The sequence below is a fragment of the Macadamia integrifolia genome, chromosome 11 (assembly GCF_013358625.1).
Source record: "Macadamia integrifolia cultivar HAES 741 chromosome 11, SCU_Mint_v3, whole genome shotgun sequence".
Lineage (NCBI taxonomy): Eukaryota > Viridiplantae > Streptophyta > Magnoliopsida > Proteales > Proteaceae > Macadamia > Macadamia integrifolia.
The window spans coordinates 1,357,413-1,381,187 of record NC_056567.1 but is presented as its reverse complement, the minus strand read 5'-3'; the positions used below and the strand labels follow the sequence as shown (position 1 = coordinate 1,381,187).

The following is a 23,775-nucleotide window of genomic DNA, read 5'->3' as shown; positions in this document are numbered from 1 at the left end:
TTTTTTTTTTTTTTTTTTTTTGCCACAACATTGTAACTTTGTTTAAGAGTATTTTCACAATTTTAATGGGGCAATATTATAATTAATTATGCTAGGTGAAGGTGTTTTGTCCATTTTATGTAAGGGCATTATTGAAATTTTATTTTTGTTCTCTTAGGGGTTAACGAGCATATAGATTAAATAACCTCTCAAAGAAGCTACTTATAGCTCCTTAAGCAAATACCTTTTTGGCTTCTTTAGTAAGCTACCAATAGCTTCTTAAGCAAGCAACCCTTTTGTTATATAAGGAAGTAATCTTCTTTAGGAAGAGAGAATGAAAATTGAAAAAAAAAAAAAAAAAGCACCTTTAGTAAGAAATGTTTGCACGAGTGCATAGGGAGTGAATCCCCTCATATACGCCCTCCCTCGTTTTCTTATCATTTCTTCTTCCTTTCTTCTCCTTTTTTCTCTATTTCCCCTATCTCCATCCAAAGTACTGTTCTTTGGTACTATCCCCTATCTCATCTAATTCTGATTTTAGGTCCTAGATCAGAAACTATCTCGTTTCTTCACAATTCTCTTCTTATATCCAGTTTATGACATGTTTGCTAATATTCCCATTACATTACAGTCAGCCACCACAGCGGTAGGATTTAGATTTTCCCCCATTCTGAACCAAGAATATTAAGTGTCCCAAACATATTCATTGGATGAGAAGGCCCAATCAACCTTCAATAACAGCAAGTTATGGTAGGAAAACAGAAATGGGAGGTTCATGGAGTCATCTTATTGTAGAAGCTTCACGGAAGAAGTGAATTAAAGTCGTGACAGACTTTTGAGGGTGGATTGCTTACTGCTGGTTCTTAACAAGAGCCTCCCTATCTTTTCAGCAGTCCCCTACAAACTTTCAAGATGCAAATCTGTAAATCAGGATACTTCAAATCATCATTTCAATTGAGTAGAACAAACCCCAAGGAGAAAGGTATCTTTTTTGCCAACCCCAACTATTCTCTCCATCCTTTCCAATCCATACATTCAAACTTCTCCACGCTCAGATCCACAAAGGAAGCCTGAAAATCATGGAGCAAAGTAAACTTCCCCAACCTTGAAGCTCAAATCCACAAGCCAAAAGCAAGTTGCCAATCTTCAGAACCAGCTCCAATTCACTCACAATAATGCCCTCTTGGCCACTCAAGAAAGGCATGCAATGATGTAGATCAACCTTGCCAAAGGAGGAACTGTTCGTTCCATCAAACCAAGCCAGTCAGCCCCAAAGTTGGCCCATCAAGCCAACCGAAAACCAGAAATTACTGTTCACGTGAACAGTACATGTGAACAGTGATTTGGCCTCTTTTTTTCCCCCTTTTTATTATTTCTATGTTAACAAGTAATCAAAAGTCAGATTTAGTCTCTAGAAGGGTCTTTTATTTCTATGATTATTGTTTCTTAGTCTCCAAGTTTTAGTTTTAGCAATAGAGAAGTCTAGTTTCTATTGTCCAGTTGTTTCCTACTTCAGATTTTTCTATGTAATTGAGTCCAAGCATCTATTATATAAAGAAGCATTGCTGAAATACAAAGACATGGATTAATCAACGAAGTTTATTTATGAGCTATGCTGTACTCCTTGGACCTGAGAGAAGTGTGTCATCAACTGAAAGAGTTGAAGGTGAGAATTGATTGAACAAGAAGGGGGTTATGGGGATGGCTATAGATGTCAGATTAAATAACCAAAGGGTAATCAATCTTAGTAGGTCATAAAACACACAAATCAAGTTCAGATCCAACAGAAAACACATATATGGAAAATAGGACTGAATGGAGGAGATTTCGATTAGTCACAAATCACAACTCAGATAGAGCTGAATTTTGGATTGAATGAAGATCCTATATGAGGGAACAAACCATTAAGGGATGAACAAATTCTGCCAGCTGGATTGAGAGATCTGGTTGTTGCAAGAAAAATGAAACTTCCGCTGATTCTTCAAGAACTTGAGTTGGAAGCGACGGATGATCCTCAAATTTGGATCGAGTGATCCTCCTAAGGTCCTCAACAAACCCTCAAAATCCAGCAACAATCAGAGATCTGGTCTGGAAGACACCCACTTGAAATTTCTCCCCGCGAAAACCCTGTAACTGGAATCGATAGCCTTTGTGTGTGTCTTCTAGTCAGCAATCTTAGAGGGCTTTAATCTCACTTTAAACGGTAGACAGAGATAAAAATAGAAAAAGAAAGAAAGGGAAGAGAGTGAGAATTGATCGGAAATGAAGGGGGTATGGGAATGACTATCTCAGCCTAGGTTTCTCACCCTCAACTCTCTCAGTTGATGAACAAACCTCTCCCCCCTCCAAAGAGTAAGCATAGCTCACAATAAACTTCAGCAATCAATCCATCTCTTTGTATTACAGCAATGCCTCTTTATATAATAGAAGGCTTGGACTCAATTAAATAATTGAAAGTAGACTTCTCTATTGCTAAGGCTAAGAAACAATAAACATATACACATAGAAATAAAAGACCCTTCTAGAGACTAAATTTGACTTTTGACTACTTGCTAACACAGAAACAATAAAAATGAAACCAAAAAAAAAAGAAAAGACCAAATCACTGTTCACATGACCAATGACTTCTGGTATTGGGTTGGCTTGAAGGGCCAAGGCTGATTGGTTTGGTTTGATAGAACCAATAGCTCCCTTCTTTTGCAAGCTTGATCTACATCATGCAATGGAACTCCTTCAAGAACTGCTTTTCACAAAAGAATCTGAGCTGCGACAAAAAACAAGAGTCAACTGGCTTCACCTAAGCGACGTCAACAAAAAAATCTTTCACTAGCCCCTCTCCTTTCAGCGAAGCTTTAATAGAATTCATAGTAAAATGAACTCTGATGGTGATTTGTTATTTGACGACTGAGCTATAAGGGAAGGGGCTACAGATTATTTCGGTGCATAGCAAGGCGTTTGGTCGACTTGGGCGGCTTGGTCGCCTTACTGGTGCCACCTTTTTATTTTTTTTACCCTCTCCACCGCCTTGGCACTATGACAACTAAGTTTCGGTGAAGCTTTCAATGACTCACTCCAAAAACTATCCCCTCCACGATGCCCTGAATAGCAAATACCTTAGGTATCATTTTTCTTTTTGATATTTACTTATTTAACACAAATCATTAATGAAAACATTTTTTATCAAAACATAAAAATGGTATAGTAACTACTTGATAAAAATGGTTTTTTTGTGATATATAGTTTGGTATCCCTATGTGCAAAATGGTTTTTGAAGAAATGGGTTAAGAGATATTCCCTTCAACCATCTTTCTTATAACTCTTTCTCCACTTTGGACGGAAGAAGAGGGGGCAATGGGCTTGGATTTCTAATTACAAAGCAAATGACTACTTACCTCTCCATATTGAAACTTTAAGCGCGTGCTCATTAAAGTTCAACGCAAAATAACTAAAAATCAATTTTGGACAAAACAAATAAATCTCTTGATCTCTTTTTGGTTTTCATGTTTTATCAATTTTTTTTAAATAGAAACAAGCGCCATAAATGATACCAAATGCAACCAAAACCATTTTTTTTTAACAAAAATCAAAAAGAAAAAGGATAATTTACAGCTCCACCCCCTAGGGAATGCCACTATTAGAGAGACACCCCATGTATAATACCAAATTATACTCAGACCCCCTACCGTCAATCGTTGTTACGGAATATACCTTATATGTTGATGTCAACTATTGTATTTTTTTTTAAATACCAAAATGCCCTTGCAAAAGGTGAAGTACCTAATATACCCATCTAACCCTTCTTCCACAAATATTTCTTCCCTTCTTCTTAACTCTAACCCGGGATTCGGTTTCGAAGTCCAGTTTTCCTGTAAACCAATCTACAAGTGTTCGAAAAATCATAAAGAAACATAGTTCCGAAAACAATTCTTTTCCTCCCCTTTGAGATGAATAGCATCCCTTCAAAAACAGTTTATTGCAGCAATCACCTGTTACAAAATTTTCATGCAATAATAGAAATGAAAATCAGAATAAATAATCAGCCTCATATGCATTGTTCTATAATGTAGAACCACTACCCTTCGTTCGCCCCATCATGACATCCTTGGCTTCGTTTATTTTTTGAGCAACATACTTGTTCCCACCACTGTCAGGGTGGTTGGCCATCATCACTCTCCTATGAGCCTCCTTGATCTTCTTCGTAGCAGCATGTTCTCTGCAACCAAGGTAAATTTATTCTCCTTCAGAAATGAGAATTTGCATTAGGATAAGAGTAGTTAATGCTGCTAGTCTGGGGGAATTGTAGTCTGCAAGGGTTCGGCCGTCTTCAAGTTGCTTTCCGGGAAAGATCAAACGTTGTTGGTCTGGGGGGATTCCCTCCTTGTCCTGGATCTTAGCTTTGATGTTATCGATAGTGTCAGAGCCCTCCACCTCAAGGGTAATCATCTTTCCAGTGAGGATCTTAACAAAGATTTGGCCATCATCACTCTCCTATGAGCCTCCCTTGATCTTCTCCATGGCAGCATGTTCTCTGCAACCAAGGTAAATTTATTCTCCTTAAGAAATGAGAGAATTTGTATTAGGATAAGAGTAGTTAACGTTGCTGGTCTGGGGGAATTGTAGCCTGCAAGGGTTCAGCCGTCTTCAAGTTGCTTTCCGGGAAAGATCAAACGTTGTTGGTCTGGGGAGATTCCCTCCTTGTCCTGGATCTTAGCTTTGACGTTATCGATAGTGTCAGAGCTCTCCACCTCAAGGGTAATCGTCTTTCCGGTGAGGATCTCAACAAAGCTTTGCACGCCTCCCATGAGCCTAAGGACGAGGTGGAGTGTAGACTCTTTCTGAATGTTATAGTCAGCAAGGGTACGGCCGTCCTCGAGTTGCCTTCCAACGAATATCAAACGCTGCTGCTCTGGGAGGATTCCCTCTTTATCCTGGATCTTAGCCTTAACGTCGTCGATAGTATCCGAGCTTTCAACGTTGAGGGTTATGGTCTTAATGAAGATCTACACCTTGAGCTTTCAAGGAGTACAGAAACTTTGATTGCTCCTTCCGCCATCTCTAATGCTGTTCAACAGGAAGAAATGAATTCAAGTCTGAGTGGAAGTAGGGGTGATGAGGGACTTGGGTAAAAACATGGGTTTTAATCAATAAGGTAGAACAGCCATGTTAACTCTTCACTTAACAGTGACTGACAGCAGGGGATCTGAGTATAATTTGGTATTATACAGGGGGTGTCTCTAATAGTGGCATTCTCTAGTGGGTGGCGCTATTACCAAAGAGGACCTTAGTTACAAGAAAGCTAGCTTCATGGCCAGGCCAATTACCATCGAAGAGCACAGTACTAAATCTTTCAATTGAGATATCTCTGTTTCATCATAAACCAAGATGAAACTTATGGCCGATACAGGATCGCACAAGGTTTCAACCATATTACGAATATTTCGGTGGTTTCAACCATTATCAACCGAAAAAATACCGTGTTTCAAACTAGTTTCAGTAGTTTCAACCAATTTCAACCAGCCCATGACATTTTGAGTTTGGCCTAAAAAAAATTCCAAATTTTGGTCGAAACCTAGGAAATTTTGGTTTTGTCCAAGGTCTAAAACAACATCAAAAACGAAATTTAAAACCTTGTCATAGAGATTCATCAAATCGTCTTCAGTTACTAAAATGATACAGCCCCAGAGATGGATGACTTTGGTCCCATATTCTTCAAGGCTGAATAGGACATCACCAGTCGTGATTTTTGCACATTCAAGGACAGAAAAACCTGAATCCTTTGGTGACTTCCATCCAATTGTCATCAGCCCCTAAAAGTCGTTAATAAACTCCTTGGTGTGAATCAATCAGCTTTCATCCATGGGAGAAACGTCACCGACAACATCCTTCTTTGCCAATAGCTCACGACCCAATATCCCCTTCCAAAGGGGATTTGCCAAGGTTTGTTGTGCAGCCTGATATTCGGAAAGCCTTCGACTCCCTTCAATGTAGTTTCCTATTTACATTGCTCCTCAAACTCAATTTCTTAATTTCTTCCAAACTTAAATATCTTAGCTGGCTGAATGTATCACCAATCCTAACTATGAGGTCATGATCAATGGGAAACAACAAAACAACTTTGGGGTAACCAAGTGATGCAGTTGGGCAATGGGTTTAGAAACAAGATCTTTTAATTTGGTTCTTTATTTACTTTCCTTTTTAGTTAAAAAATAGTTTGGTATGAGATTTTATTCCAATTGCTATTTAGGATAGTTTTCAATTAATTTAGCTTCCATTAATTGATGGTCTTTACCTTTAAGTAGTCATGTAAGACAATATGAAATTTCAGTTTTAGTTTTTGAAGAATTTTGAAGATTTCAATCTTGGTTGAGAATTTTGGGTGTAAACCATGGCTGTCGAGGATGCCATTCCCCTCCCTGTCTATCTCTGAAATCTTCTCTTCTTCCTTCTTTATTTTCTTCTTCCCTATTTCTTCATCTTGTCTTTATTTCTGGTTTTCTTTCCTTTCCCTATTCTGGGTAGTACTTCCAGCCCTAGTATTGGGGCTCGATCTCTACAAATACCCATCAAACCAGCTCAAGATTTTTGGGACTCATTCCCACAATGGAGACGACTCACCTTGCACAGATTCAAGACAAAGTGTGGTCTCTACAAGAAGATCTGACCAGGATTTCAGATCTAGTTCCACTGTTACCGCCAGACCTGAGTTGCAGGGACAACACAGCTCCTCTTGCTTCTAGTTTGAAGTGTTTATCTGTCGGATTCAAGAGACCTTAGGAATTGGCAGCCTTCGTTTGGAAGTTCAGGCCCAACCGAGTCCTGAAGGAGTCCTATCGATCTGAAGCCCTTCTATTCTGCTGGTTTCTGGTTCTCATGACAAGAAGAAGAAAATTGAAGAATCATGGGCTACTTAGGGCATATAATCACCTCGTCTGACCATATTGCCCTTCACTTGTTATTCTTTTCTTGTCCTAAATTTATTAGTAATTCTAGAATACCCCTCCTCTCTACTTTTATATTCCAGTTTGACCCTATTGGCTATTTTATACTCTTTTAAGTGCTTGAGTGTTCTTGAATTTACAAGATTGCCCCCCAACCATTACCTTGAGATATTTTATCATTATTGTGGGCCCTAAGCAATCCGACTTCAGCCTATTGGAGCCCGGATCCGCATAGAGTGGTATCAAAGCAAATTTTCTACAATTTTTAGCCATGGCAGGTCATGTCACAAATGCCGAGCTACACAAATTATATCGTGAATTAGCTGAGAATCAACAGAATACTGATGCTGGGCTTGAGAGGACTGAAGCCAAGTTTGACAAGTTTACTGAAAAGATGACTGCTTTTATGAAGAGGTCCGACAAGCGCGCTGAAGAAGGATCCTCTACACTAGCTCCTCAGTTCAATACTTTATGGATCAAAGATACACCTTAGAATCAACAACTTAATCCAATTACACGACAATTTTCTGACAGAGATTATGGCATCAAAGTTGAAGTTCCAAAGTTCAGTGGTGAAAAGGGACCTGAAGAATTCCTTGACTGGCTTACCAAAGTTGAGAGGATTTTTACATATAAATCTCTTCCGAACGAGAAGAAGTGTAAACTCATCCTCACCAAGTTTATTGGATATGCATGTTCATAGTGGGATGATGTACTGCATACAAGGTTTGTCAGAAGGCTTGGACCCGTTACCGATTGGGAGGTCATGAAGTAGATCCTGACTGAAAATTTTGTTCCTCTTAATTATGAGAAGGCAATATTCCATAAATTGCTTAACTTGCAACAAGGCAACAAGGATGTGGATTCCTACACCCTCGACTTCCACAAACTTTCTTCAATGTGACGACTTCAGGAAACAAACCAGCAACGGGTGATGTGATATATCAGTGGGCTAAGTACTAAGATCCGACTTGAATTGGCTAACACTGATTTCAGGTCCGTTGATGTGGCAGCGGTTCATGCTAAGATAATTGAAGAGAAGTTCATTTATTGGAAGAGTATGCTCAAGACTTCTTCAATTTATAGACTTCCACCACGTATGGATGAAAAGAGGCCTAAAGCTCGCAGAGTTGAAGAAAAAAGGTCAAAGTTCAACAAGGACAGTGATGGGGTGAAGAACATCAGATGCCATAGTTGTGGCGAGTCACTACTCCAACAAGTGTTCCAACAGGACTCGTTCTGTGAATGCAACAGAAAAGCAACTGACAGAGAAGAGTGAAGATGTTTCTGCTTTGTATCCTTATCCCCTCGATGAAGATGATATTGATGATGAGATGATGAAGATGAGGATATAGAAGCTCATTCCGCTAGTCTTACATCCTTTTCAAACAAATTAGTTGGCAAAACTCCTCTCTTCAGACAAAAGGGTACTCTCCTATAGGGGTGTCAATTCGTGGCCCAACCCGACTAAACCGACCGGGACCGACCGTTTATAGACCGGCCCAGCCCCGACCGTTTATTAAACGTGTCGGGCTTGAGCCCGGCCTGTTTATAAATGGTCGGTCTCGGTTTTGCTACTTGGACTGTCGGGCGCCCGACTGAGACCGGCCTATTGTGCACCGACTTGGCCCGACCCTTTAATGATTGTAGAATACCTATTTTACCCTCCAAATTAAAGAAAAAAAAAACTAAAAAGTAAAGACATGTTCACATTTTAAATAATGGTTATATTTGGTATCATTTATTGATTTATTGTCATTTTTTTGGGCTTGCATGAGTGGGCCGAAATATAAGAGCACATTTTAAAGAAGGCCCATTTAAAAACCGGTTAAAGTCCGTTTAACATTAAACATGTTCGTAGCCCGGTTAAGGCCCGACTAAAGCCCGATTAAGGTAGCCCGATTATAGCCCGAGGCCGACCGACCGAATATAAAGTGTACCATACCCTCAATAACTAAGCCCGATTAGTTAAATGGGCGGACACGGTGTAGCCTTTGAAAGTCTTCAAGCCCGATTAAGCCCGACCGAAATCGGACCGGCCCGACTGGTTGACACCCCTACTCTCCTACACAGTTCTAGATCCTACTGATGTTCATGCAGTTGTTGATACCGAGGCAGAAGCAAATCTTATATCTGCTGAATTTGTTCGAGCACACAACCTTCTACAGAAGCAGCTTTTCAAGAAGATTCACGTGCAAGGTTTTGGACCCATACCTCGAGAAGAGGCCACTGCAGTTGTTCGAGCACATCTATAGTTTGGGCTATTACAGTACCATGACACTTGCTTGGTCACCCCATTGGCACACTGCGACATTCTTCTAGGGAGACATTGGCAACGACATGCATGCATTCTCTATGATGGTGCACGGAACACCATCAAGGTGAAGCAAGGAGGTCGTATGTATTTAATTATGCCACATGCATTATCAAACATGTCACGTCGTCGACTGACTCTTGCTACAGTGACACGTCAGTCTACTCTCCCTCGTGGAGTTGTGTTTCCGTCATCTGCTTTGAGATATGTGCCACCTCATCGACGAGCAATTTACAGGGTTATCTTGGGAGCATGACCTGACTCGACAAAGTCGAGTTCCGCCAAGCTCTTTTAAGACTGGAAGAGCTGATGCAGTTGGGGAATGGATTTAGAAACAATAAATTTTGATTTGGTTCTTTATTTACTTTCCTTTTTAATTAGAAATTAGTTTGGTAGGAGATTTTATTCCAATTGCTATTTAGGATAGTTTCCAATTAATTTAGCCTCCATTAATTGATAGTCTTTTCCTTTAAGTAGTCATGTAAGACAATATGAAATTTCAGTTTTAGTTTTTGAAGAATTTTGAAGATTTAAATCTTGGTTGAGAATTTTGGGTGTGAACCATAGTTGTCGTGGATGCCATTCCCCTCCCTATCTATCTCTGAAATCTTCTCTTCTTCCTTCTTTATTTTCTTCTTCCCTATTTCTTCATCTTGTCTTTATTTCTGGTTTTCTTTCCTTTCCCTATTCTGGGCGGTACTTCCAGCCCTAGTATTGGGGCTCGATCTCTACAAATACCCATCAGACCAGCTCAAGATTTTTGGGACTCATTCCCACAATGGAGACGACTCACCTTGCACAGATTCAAGACAAAGTGTTGTCTCTACAGGAAGATCTGACCAGGATTTCAGATTTGGTTCCACTGTTACCGCCAGACCTGAGTTGCAGGGACAACACAGCTCCTCTTGCTTCTAGTTTGAAGTATTTATCTGTCGGATTCAAGAGACCTTAGAATTGGCAGCCTTCATTTGGAAGTTCAGGCCCAACCGAGCCCTGAAGAAGGAGTCCTATCGATCTGAAGCCCTTCTATTCTGCTGGTTTCTGGTTCTCACGACAAGAAGAAAATTGCAGAATCGTGGGCTATTTAGGGCATATAATCACCTAGTCTGACCATATTGCCCTTCACTTACTTGTTATTCTTTTCTTGTCCTAAATTTATTAGTAATTCCAGAATACCCCTCCTCTCTACTTTTATATTCCAGTTTGACCCTATTAGTTATTTTATACTCTTTAAGTGCTTGAGTGTTCCTGAATTTACAAGATTGCTCCTCAGCCATTACCTTGAAATATTTTATCATTATTGTGGGCCCTAAGCAATCCGATCTCAGTCTATTGAAACCCGGATCCGCATCACCAAGGCCTTCATAAGGGATGGCCCCTATCTCCTTATCTCTTTTTTATCACTCTTCAGCACCTCACCGATCTCTTCGGTTAAGCAGCAAATTCCAACCACATCCACCTGCATCAAGACTGCCACCACCTCAAACTTATTAATCCGTGTTTCACCATATCATGGATATCATCCACCACTTCTCCTATTCAGATCTATCTATAGACTACAGCAAATCAGCCCTGTTCTTCGCCAACTGCAACCCTACCGTCCAACACTACATCTCATGCAATATTGCAATATGGGAATTTCAATTGGATATTTCCCCATTTGGTGTCCAGGAGTGCCTTTAACTTCTGAACATCTCACTCACGGCAGATTTGTCCCCCTCCTACTCACCATCTCCTGCAAGCTCTCTGCTTCGAATGGTCTAGCTCTATCTTACGATGGTCATCGTCAATCAATCTAGTTTGTTCTTATAATAATCCTAAACTATTGGGTTCAAGTTTTCCAACTACTAAATCAATCACTCGTGAAGTTGAATCACTTGGCTAAATTTCTTTGGCTCGGTAACAACATCAAAGGGGTCTACAAGGTTGCTTGGAGCAACATTTGCCCCCTCCCCATGAGGAAGGGGGCCTCAAGGTCTGCCCCTAGTGCGAGGTCAACCAAGCCCCTTTAACAAAAAAAAAAATTGGTGCTTGGCTGCTTCCAAGGCCTCCACTTGAGTCAATTGGATTAAAAACAAGTAGCAAGGACCACTCTATTTGGTCCATTCATGTTTCCCACTATCTCCCTCCCAAACTTCCAAAGCTATCTTGAAAGGCTACGCTCATGAAATCAAATTCCTTAAATATCTCACTCATGATGGCAACCTAATGTTACTTTGGCATGACTTGTAGCTCAACGGCAACGTCCTCCTTCAAGAGGAACACCTCTCCAACGTGTTGGGCTGATCCTCCCATGCCAAAACTAGCTCTTTCATCTCCGAATCTGGGTGGTTCCTCGACCAGCCGTTGGACATCTACATCTCTACCAGATGGACGACATTCTTAAGGTAAAAATTTTTAAGAAGCTGCATTCAAACATTGCCATTTAACCTTGCTTCACCACTTTATCGGTAAAAGACCCCAAGGAATCTCCTTTCAATCTCCACCACCTTACCTTTGAGCAAATATGATTCCTCAGCTTACTCTTTGGCACATTGAAGCATAAATCCAAGATCAATAGTCAATGTTGAGATGTTAAGCTCTCCCCAGGGATAACCTTGCAATCCTTATATAACAATCTGTCGGACCTTCTTGTAAGGAAGAAGTCAATTTGGCTAGTGTGTTGCCCACTTTTATAAGAAACCAAGTGCTCTTCTCTCTTAGCGAAGAATGTGTTCACAATGGATAGGTCATACATAGGCTGTCGCAAAGTCCAAAACTACGGTCCCCTCCTCATTCCTCTCCCCAACTCCAAATCCTCCATGAACCTCTCCATAACCTCTCCTCTATCCCTACCGACGTGTCTGTTTAGGTCCCGTCCCATAATAATCTTTTCACCCGGGCCAAATCCATGCAGTAAATAATCCAAGTGTTCCCAAAATTGTAACTTGTTGATTCATCCAACCCTGCTTAGGGTCCAAATACGCTAACTATGTTAACCTCTTTTTCTAACACAAGCTTCATGGATAGAATCATGTCTCCCACTCTTTTAACATCCACATCATCATTTTTTACGTCTTTATCCACCACTATGCCAACTCCACCTTTTACCACTATGGTCTCCCGAATACCAAAGTTTGAAATCATTCAACATCTTAGCTTTATATCTCTTCCATCTAGTCTTATGAATGCATACGACATTAATCCCCCTTCTCCTCATAACATCAATCAGCTCCAAACTCTTACCCGTTAGCGAACCAATGTTCCAAGAAGCAATTCTAATCCTCTGTTTATGGGCCCCATAAACTTAGCTCTCCCTTGTTGATTGCCTGATATCAGCACCAAAAAGGATAGTGTTGTAATCAGAATTTGCAAATGTAAAATAATAGGATAGCATCACCATTCTCTAGCATTCCTTCAAATTACCCCATCACCGCTAGTCTATAGTATTCTTTTGCTAAAAAAACAAGTCAGAAGATAAAAGGTCACCTTACTTAAACCTCTACCACTAGATAAAGAAAGGCCATTGACAAGCAAACTTCCATAATTTACTTCGTTGCACTTCAAACTCTATAACCTTGATCAATTTTAACAAAGTAATCCCCATTCAACATGAAATATGCTTTACACCTTGGTATTAGGTTAATTAGTCGGAAATCTTTCCAATCCTCTTCACCTTCATCCTTGCAGTTAAAGATGAGAATGTGTTGTTTGGGCCTTTATTTGGTATGTCCCCCTTAAGGAATTGTTTGAGAACCTAAATCAAATAACATTTGATAATACCCAGCATTTCTGGTGGAAAGTCTTCCATCCTAGAACTTTTACCCATAATGTGCAATGTTAGGCACCAAAGTTTCCACATCTGGTCTGAAGTAACCCTAGATGAGTAGGACATTTACAGAAGCAGCCTTCTCCTTCCCCTCCACAACTAGAAACACTAGTCCAATTTACCCAATTCTACAACAGCAAACAACAACAAACTCAACTTTATCCCAACTTGATGAAGTCTGCTACATGGATCTATACAAAACAAAATAGAAAGTCCAAACAAAAGAGGGGGACGGAAAGATGAGAGATGAGAATAGGAGGAAAGAGGCACATCCCAATAGTTACGAAAATCTCAGCTAAATGGGGGTTGGCTACATGGATCCTTGCCCTCCAATAGGTTCTATCCAATTTCATACTTCGGACAAGACCAAGGCTACACATGCCATTCCTCATCACTTCGCTAATGGTCATTTTAGGCCTGCCCCTAGTTCTTTTGGGTCCTTTAATCAAAATCCGATCACTCTTCCATATTGGGGCGTCCTCAAGCCTCCTTTGAACATGGTCATACTACCTCAAACGAATTTCACGAAGCTTGTCGTTAATCGTTGCAACTCCCAAAACAGCTCTAATATGCTCATTCCTTGCTTTATCCTTCTTAGCTTTATCGCACATCCATCTTAACATCCTCATCTCAACCACACATAGCTTCTCAATATGACTCTTCTTGACTACCCAACATTCTACCTCATACATCATGGTTGGATGCACAACAGTCCTATAAATTTTCCCTTGAGCTTCAGAGGGATATGCCAATCACATAAGACTCTGGATGCACATCTCTACTTCATCCATCCACTTTAATTCTACTAGTAGCAAACATAGTAGAATTATTTCAAAGCAACCATGTGTGCCACTTCCACATCCTCAGTCTCAGTGAGCCATTCAATAGTTTGGGATACCTGCAACATGTTGATGATGGGGCTTATAGGTGGACAATGATGGACTTTCAAAACAATTGGGACCAAACATGTCATGGTATTGATATTTGTTATGCATTTAGAGGAGCAGCTATGACATCTGCAGTGGTATGCACCTCATGGATTGGAGCCCCCTAAAAACTCCTCCTGGTATTAAGTGGAGAGTGTTGAATGACTAATTCATTATCTAAGTTATATGTTTTGATTGTTTTAATAGATTATTTATGATTCTAGTATCTAAGTTATAAGTAAACTTAGTGACAATGTGTATAATAAATTAACAAGGCTAGTGTACAACATCATTCGACGTACACTAGCAAACTTGGGTCAACACCACAAGCAACATTTTGGATTTTTTTGTGTGAAAATAGTTCATGGATTAGCTTTAAATGTCAAAAATAGGTTGTACACAAAAACTAGACCAAAAAACACTTTCTAGGGGTTGAGACCAAGGTTTCCACAACCCAAAAAAATACATGGTTTCCTCGATATTTCATAGGTTTCGACCTATATGGTCAAAACCCGAGATTTAGAACCTTGCTCTCGATGCAATCATTTGAACCTACCCTCTCTAGTCAATCCTAATACTGTCTTAGCTACACACCACTGTCTAGTTTGTTGATCACCTAGAATTTTGCACCCTATAGGATGACTGGGCATTCTTTTCTTCCGGGAGAGGGGATGGTGTAAGTTCCATGAGAAAAGAGAAAGGGAGAACCATACGAACAAAAATATAAAGCTTTGGGATTCCATCTAAGGCTGGAAAATCATGGGGGATAATGAACTCGTGATGGAGAATAGTTTTAACACCACCAGCTTCCATCGTTACTTGATCCACAATCTTCTTGTTTTCCATTGCGGTAACTGATTATTCCACATCCAAGAGGTCTTCTCTAGTGATGACCCATTAGGTTCGTTGATCACATTACAACTTATTTTATTTATAAATTTAAAATATATATATATATATATATATGTCTTTATCACAATGAACGGATGAAGTGGGGCACTGGAAGAACAAAAAGGGGGGAGGGGGGGGAGGAAAAAGATGGAAAGCCCAAGACTGCTTAATTTTCCAACTTACCAAATCATTGACATTTGCAAGGCCTACACCTTCACCAGATGCCAAAAATAGTTCATTCTCAAGTGGCAAAACATCTCCAAGCCAATTCTGAATCTCCATGGGCCGGAAAAACCATAAGATCTTCACTCTCTTCTCGATTTTTGGCTGCTTATTCTTTTCATTTTTTGGTTGCTCCCACATTTTTATGAGTTTACCAATGTAGGGTTCAGTCTCATCTTCTGGTAGTAGATACACACAGTCATAGAGAGAGTATTCCACACGATCATATGTAAAGGATTCATAGAATTGGACCTCTTTCTTTTTCCCTCCGCGCCCTCGTTTTTTACCCCACTTAAAGTCACAAACCTCCTGATTAACTGCTTCTTCTGCTCGAGACATAGCTGGCATACCTCTAGGCTGAACGTCTATACTTTAAGGCCTACAAAAAGATTAAAGTAGTTATAAGAAAAAAATACAAGATTTTACAAGTAGTGCCAACAACAGATCAAATAAAATGATAATTATTGTTCTCTATTACTACATGGCAGTTAGAAGAAGAATTCGCAGGTTACCCAAAGACACCACAAGATTTTCCTTAACAGTGTGCCAAAAATTTACCAATATTCAACCGAAGGTGAAAAATAATCAAGGAAAATCACAATAATCACATACTTTCTTTACGTCCAAGAAAATTTAAATCAGTTGCCGACTTTCTTATGACTACAAATTCTCCTACTGATTATCATTTCTCTCGTCTTAAATGAACCAAGCTAAACCAGTACCTTTAATAATACGAAGCACCTCAGAGATAAGGTCATCTCAAGAAAGCGTTGAAGAGAAAGTCCTACCGCCAACCACATTCTTGTTTGGTCATAACTCATCTCCCATTTCGCCAGATGGGGTGGGGGTTAGTGGGAAAAAAACCTAACTAAGTGTGTTAACCATTTCCCCTATCAGAACATTCTGGAACCTAAATAAGCAGAAATGATCAGTAAACTCTGCAGTAAAGATCAAGATACATACACTGTAAAGCCGTATACCTCTCAAACTATTCTTCCCTTCAGCTTCCGAGCAACCGTCTCCGGTCTTCAAGCATTACCAAACCCTAGGTTGTTTGTTAAAGGAGTATACGAATGGAGTATAAAAGAGAATAGCTGCTGTTAACAGAAAAGGAATTATAGTAGCAAAGCAGGACTGGTTCAACTAGGGTAAATGGACTCGAAGATTTTGGAGAAAGGGTATTGAATGAACAGAATCAGATAGGGGCATTACATGTAGAACTTCGAAGAAAATCAAAGGGTTCTAACGGCAATAACGGGCTTATTCTATAGTGAGCCGAAAGCGTACGATAGTCTCACAGCTAGGGTTCATGATATATGAAGGTGAGATGGCTAGGCTTGGCAACGAGGGGCCCTCAAAGATGGCATGATACGGAAACTAAACTCAGCTTAGGTCTGGCTCGCAGGGTTCTGGTATTGAGGTTATTATAAAGAGGGTCTGGTTTCATGGACGACCCCCTAGGAAGTTTTTTCTGTACGGCCTAGTCTCTACACTGTGGCAGATCATGTAGGATCAACATTCTTCTCTCTTACATATTCACCTTGATACCAACTGGAGATTATGTGGTAAAATGAAGCTTTAAAATTCTATTAGAAAATAAAAAATAAAAATTATGGAAATATATATTTTTTAGAACAATTAAAACAATAAAAAGGTTTTTACAACAACAATAATAACCATAACCTTTTTATCCTAACTAAATGGGGTTGGTTGCATGAATTCGATATGATCAACAGAAAAAGAAAAAAGACAACAAGGAAATAGAAGACTAAGAAAATATAAAAATTAGAATAAAAGTATAACAACTTCCCAATAACAACCCCTATAGGGGATTGGCTACATGGTTCTTTGTCCTCTACAGAGGTCTATAGTAGTCACACTATAATCCAACTCTACCATATGCATATATTTTCTTACCATTTCGCCAGTAGTTATTTTATTTATGCCCCTACCTCTTTTAGGACTCTTGATATGAATCCAGTCGCTTCTTCTGACCGGGGCATCCTAGGCCTCCATTGAATATGACCATACCACCTCAACCGGGTCTTAGGGAGCTTGTCCTAGATCGGAGCGACCCCGACTTTGTTTCTAATACAATTATTCCTTATCCTATCTCTCCTAGACTTGTCGCACATCCCGCGTATAACATCTTCGTCTCAACTACCCTCACTTAATTCAAATTATTCTCATTGACTACACAATGCTCTACCCCATAGTCATAGTTGTTCATATTGCATTTCTATAAACTTTTCCCTTGAGTTTAACCAGCATACGTTTGTCATAAAGCACTCCCAATGCACTTTCCACTTCATCCAGTCCACTTTAATTCAATGTGACACATCATCCTCTATATCTCCTTACTTGCTAATGATTGACCCTAAGTATTTAAAATAATTTCTCTGCGGTAGTTCTTAATCATCATCAGTGATTGTTTGTGGGGAAAAGAACGCTCTCTGATCGCACAACCCCTACGCCATCGTTGGCCGAATGAGGGGATGTACTATAAGCATCAATAGGGGTGGTGGTGTCATTTCCCAGCCCTCTATGTCGAGGCACAGGGGCCACGAGACCAAGGGCATTCATTTCCCCTTTTTTGTGATAGTTTACTACCCCTATCTATAATCGCAACCCTAGTTTGTTACTAAACCCATGTAAGCATCTTTACAACAGATAGTAACATACATATTGGTCATAATACATGAGATGTTGAGGAGAAGTAGAAAATCTCAAACATCCATCATAAATAGATATCGACATTCCCTGCCCAAACTTATGTTTTCCTTAATCCTTTTGTCATTGCTTAGCACAAACCCTACAATACAACTTTTAGCATTTGGTGCTAACATAATTATGGAAAAACAATTGCTTACAAAGACCCAATAAAAACTTAGAGTTAAATAAGATGACCGAAGTCCAACCATAATAGTAAGAACTTACATCCTTAAGCCCGTCACAAATGATAATTGGATGATCCATGGCCATGACGCAAAGCTTGGTAATCAGACATAGTCATATTCATAGATCGGTGGAGTGAGAAAAGAGGTGTTTATGAAGAAACCTTGATATGTTTATTGTCATGTCTATCTCGAATTCTTGACCCATCCCAACAAGTTTTGGTGGCAATCGAATAGGATTTTTTTTTCCTAAGGTTTATGATGGTAGCAAAGGGCTTGAGCTGGAGCTTACCACTAATATCGTATGGGGTTGCATGGGCAAATCCCCCATAGTACGGTATGACTGTGACCCGATAGATTGACCCGACTTGGAAGAGTATACATTTGTACTATCATCTTGATAAGCAAATACTATGAGATTTGGGGTTTTTTCATTTTAGGGTTTCTAGGTGAGAGTTTATTTATGCAAGTTTAGGTGTTCTTAAGAGATCCCCATCGTAACTTTTCTTCCAGCATAGTTTGAAGTCATCTTCTTCTTCGCTTGAGGATGTAGCACATCATATCGGTGTGTGAACCTTGTTAAATCTATATATCTTGCGTGAACTTGTTTGATTTATTCTTTTTCTTTGGTGTTTGTTCTAATAATTATCCATTTCGTAGTAAATTTTAAAACACGACAATGATCAAAAGATTGATGATGTAATATATATTTATTATGAAACGACCAAAATAAAATGTATGTTGGTAACAATAGTTGAAATAAGTAATGGAAATTATGAGAGAGCAGTTGTGGATGATACAATACAGTAGAACAATGCAGTTTTAGTATGCAATCCAAGGGGGCTTTCAGCCCAAATATGACTGGAGTATGCATGAAACAAGTGTCATGAAGATTCAAGCTCAACGCGACACATAAGGCATGAAGTATCCACGTTAGCATACCTTAATACTGTATCTTTGGTAAGAAGACCATCAATAAAAAAACTTTATAAATAAATTATTATATGGAGGATGCAATTTAAGCTTCTAAATCGTACTCCGGTTTTTTCTTAAGACGATGGCAATATAACCATAGCACTATTATAAAAAGGTACTTGACCTCTTCACCCCAAACAAAAAAGAAAAAAAAAAGGTGCCTAACTATGAACCAGGTTGTAAGGTGGCCAGAAGGAGAAAGAGTACAATACCACTCGTTGTCACAAGGAGTATCAACAAACTAAATGTTAGAAATTGCACGAGCAACCAGAGATGGGAAAATATCATACAAGATATGAACATTCTATTGGTTCCTAACTACTAAATCCTTGACAAAAGAGACCCCATCTAGCAAACAAACAAATGAGGAGACACATAAATATGATAATAACCTTGGAACCGAACGCTTATCATTAATAGATAAGTACTTTGATTGAGGATACACCCTTCGACAAATAAATTGCTTAAATCATAAACCTTATCATGATCCTCATTTAACACATATTTAATATAAGCTATTGGTGGCCTTTGCAATACAAGGATTAATATTTGTTTCTCCCTCATCTGGAAAAGAAATATGCGATTTTTGCAACAAGAAAAAAAAATTTCATTTGCTTACAAAATCCAAAATATTTATTTAGAAACCCCTGAGAGCTGATGGATGACCTTGAATGTTGGAGTCAAATTTCCAAGAAAATTGTATTTATCAAACAAATACAATTTTAATTGAAACATGGTTCCAAAAACTTTATTATTTTTTGTTTCAAATGGAAAAAGATGCATTAAAAAACTATATAGTTTTTTATGAAGATTTTAACTATGAATAAGAAATCATTTATTACCTGTAGAAAAGGAAAAATATTTAGAATGTTTAAACCAAACAGTTTGAAAATGGAAGATTTGCATGGTTCTTGTATAATTATTCATCTTCATCATTGTGAGCACCCTATGGGATGACAGAACGAAGTGTCTATAATTTCTTTGATAAATTTCTCTCCCCTTGTCAGGTGACTTTTGTTAAAAAAAAAAAAAAGAATAAGAAGAAATATATATATATATATATATATCATTATTGTTCATGAAAATTTCCACTATCTCAACAAAACCAAAGGCAAACAAGTTATTAAATTGGATATGTCCAATACTCATGATAGATTGGAATGGGACTATCTAAGGGCAGTTATATTTTTTGGGGTCCAATCTCATTAGTGCAATATAAGTGCCTATTTCATTTCATCTTGCATCTATTCTATCAAGTTGGAAAGGAGCCACTTAGCTATTGAACCCTCTTAAGGGATTTAGATAAGTCTGTTTCATTAGTCAATTCCTATTCAACTGCGATGGAAGGGCTTTCTCGATGTCCAATAGTCTATAGGGATAGCTTATTCTTTTAAAAAGCATTAAAATTGGTGGAACTTCTCATAAAATCTCATATGTTTTTTTGTAGATGATATTTTTATCTTTTGCAAAACAACAATGGAAATATCTATATCATTCATAAGTCATGGAACTATTTGAGGACTTTTTTGGTCAACAAAACGACTTAGGCACTGTTTGATAACGTTTGTCTAGAAACAACAGAAATGGCTTTTCACATTTCCGGAAGCAAGAACGGATTTTTGTGTTTGATAAACCTGTGTCTCTAAACGTTTTTTGTAGACATAATGCCACTAAAAAACCCAATAGTATCATCGGATGCCCAAAAGGGAGAGATGGTTTGGTTGCCTCTTTTTAGGCTTAAATAGTTGAGAGATTTATTGGGCACAAGAATATTTTTTTTTCTCTCAAATTCGTTTCTATAAACGACAAAACAAATGACTTGTTTCTTCAAAGTCGTTTATATAATTGTAAATAGACATAAATTTTGATTTATGTTTTTAGAAATGGCGAAACAGAACAATTTTATCAAACGTTTTTTAGGCTGTTTCTCCATTTTTGGGAACAAGAAAACGTAGAAACACCAGAAACGGAACATTATCAAATGGTACCTTAGACAAGTGGTGTTTACTTTAGCAAAATGACTTCAACCTTTGCTTAGTTTGAGATGTATAGAGCTCTATTTATCCAATCCGATATATATATATATATATATATATAAAGTTTTGTTATAAAAAGGAAAAAAAGGAAAGAAAACTACCCGCTGGCACGGTTACCAGACATAACTCATAAAATTACTTTTGCCCCCTACGAAATCACGAATCTCTTACATGTTGTTGCTCGAACAAGTACTCTCATTGTGAACAAATTTTTTTTTTTTTTTTTTTTGGTGGAAAGAAAATTTACTGATGGAAATAACCATGTGTACAGCCAATAGCCTCATTTACACAAAGGTACTGAAGCCATGGAGTGGTAATCGGCCAGTCTGTCCTACACATGATGGACAAGGCCTTCCTTGCCAGGGCGTCTGCAATAGAGTTTATAACCCGTGCAATAAAGTGAAAAGATATAGAAGCAAAAGAATAACATAACTTGTGCACATCCTCAATAACTACTGCAACCTCGCCTGGAGGAAAACTGCGTGGATCTTGAATATAGTCGATGATCTCCTTGCAATCTGATTCAACTAGAAGACGGGTGTAGCCATAACCGAGAGCCTGCGAAAGCGTCGTTCTAATAGCTACAGCTTCTCCTTGCATCGCAGAGGCAAAGGGTTGAGGGATGGAGAGTGCTTTATGGAGATGCCCATCATGTTTCCTATAGATAATACCCAGTCCACCAGAAATCCCTCCCTGTGGATGGGCAGCATCACAGTTTGCCTTCACGAAACCCCTGGGTGGGGCCTCCCACTTTCCATATTCCGAAGTGTTAGTGGTAGGTGAAGTAACGGGCGAAGAATTTGGGACAACAGCGGCCGAATGAAACTCTAGGAATGCCCTTTATGCAATAGAAATAACCTCTTGTAGAGTCCAATCATTTGTCCTAAAAAACCCATCGTTCCGTGCACGCCACAAGTTCCAGCATAGAAAAGATGCACGAGAGAGAGTTTCTCGAGCAAGCTTCTTGTCTTGAATGCCCAACAGGTCCCAACTCTTCAACCAATCTGATAATCTTGGTGCTCTATCAGATGGAGGAGCATAGGAAAGAGTACTCCCATACCAGACTGCCTTCGCAAAGGGGCATTCAAAAAGAAGGTGGTCTACCGATTCATTGACTGCACCACATCTATGACATTTTGGATCCACTGGTACACGTCGTGAAAGTAGGCCTTCTCCCGTGGCCACACCTTCATTACAAGCTCTCCATATGAAGGACTTAATTTTCGGAAGAGTTTGGATTGACAAGATCCGCTTCCATACATCATCTGGAATCTGATCCCATTGGTGTACTCGAGAAGTGGATGCTTCTAAGGCAGACCTTGCATCTTTAATTTTAGTCAAAAGATAATATGCCGACTTGACAGTGAAAATACCATTTTTGGAGGCTCCCCAAACTTGCTTATCCACACTTGGAAAGATACTAAGTTGGATTTTTAAGATTGCTTCAATGTCTAGCGGTTGGAAAAATTGATGCAGAAGGTCCATTCTCCATGATCTAGTAGAAGGATCTATTAGGTCAGAGACCCTTGAAAGAGTGCAACCTGTTGGCCTTGGCCCTTGGAGCTTGTAATGTGGTAGTGATGGTATCCAATTATCGCTCCAAATATTCACCATGTTCCCATCACCGATGTGCCACACTAATCCAGCAGTAAAGGTTTTTCTCCCTTCTAGCAAGCCACGCCATCCCCATGATATTTCCCAGACTTGCATTCAGAAAATCAGATCTAGGGAAGTAGATGGACTTAAGAAATTGGGCCCAATATGAACCTGGAGAAGACCATAAACGCCATGTTGCCTTTGCCAAGAGTGCTTGATTTTGAAGCCTTAAGTCTTTGAAACCAAGCCCTCCTCTACTTTTTGGTCGACATAATCTTGACCATGAGATCCAGTGTATTTTTTCCCCCTTATCTGAATCCCCCCAATAAAAATTTGCCATTGCTTTCCTAATGGAATCATGGAGTGAGGCTGGAAGCTTGAAATGGGAATTTGCATAATTTGACATTGGAGATAGAGCCACTTTAATCAATACTTCTTTTCCTGCATGAGAGAGCAAATTCTTTTTCCAACCTTGCAATTTATTAAGTGATTTCTCCCTCACTTCTTGGAATAAATCTTTTTTTGAGATTCCAAATTCCGTTGGCAACCCCAAATACTTGGTGGGCCCATCACCATACGGAATTTGAAGCACACGAGAGAACCATCTTTTGAACTTCACATGAGTATTTGGGCTGATAGTGAGACTGGATTTTTGCAAGTTTATAGATTGACCTGTAGCCTTGCAATACAACTCAAGACAAGCTTTAAGAGTAGTGATTTCTTGAAGCTTAACTTGAGAAAAAAGCAGACAATCGTCAACAAATAGAAGATGTGTAATAGGGGATCCCCTGTGGCGCACCTTAATTCCATGGAGTGTACCCGAATCTTCAGCATGCTTAATGATAGATGTGAGAGCTTGAGAGCAGATGATGAAGATAGCTGGTGAGATCGGGTCCCCTTGTCTAATACCACGTGTGGGAATGATTCCCCCTTTGATGCAGCCATTCACAAGGAGATTATAAGAGACCGTCCGAATACATGTCATAACTCGAGCAACCCAAGCATGGCAAAACCCCAGCTTTAACAGGATGGATTCAATAAAATTCCATTCCAACCGATCATATGCTTTACGCATATCTAGCTTCAATGCAAGAAATTTATCCTTCCCCTTTTTCTGCTTCTTGATATAGTGGAACATCTCGTGAGCCACCATAATATTATCAGAGATTAAACGAGAAGGGATAAACGCCGATTGG

At 39.2% G+C, this 23,775-nt stretch overlaps 1 protein-coding gene across 4 annotated transcripts in view; it reads right to left on the bottom strand.

Annotated features, from left to right (window-relative positions):
• LOC122093150 (protein ANTI-SILENCING 1) overlaps positions 1 to 16,479 on the bottom strand; it is a 53,147-nt gene extending 36,668 nt beyond the window's left edge. For 2 of the 4 annotated variants that reach the window (XM_042663414.1, XM_042663418.1), the window contains exons 1-2: positions 16,042 to 16,479; positions 15,040 to 15,457 (exon numbers count right to left, since the gene is read on the bottom strand). In XM_042663414.1, coding sequence (XP_042519348.1) covers positions 15,040 to 15,426 — 387 coding nt within the window. In that variant the 5' untranslated portion in view covers positions 15,427 to 15,457; positions 16,042 to 16,479. Of the gene's footprint in view, positions 1 to 15,039; positions 15,458 to 15,800; positions 15,989 to 16,041 lie in introns of all 4 variants that reach the window. The other 2 variants (XM_042663416.1, XM_042663415.1) reach the window with 2 other exon arrangements.
• Positions 16,480 to 23,775: the final 7,296 nt, after the last annotated feature.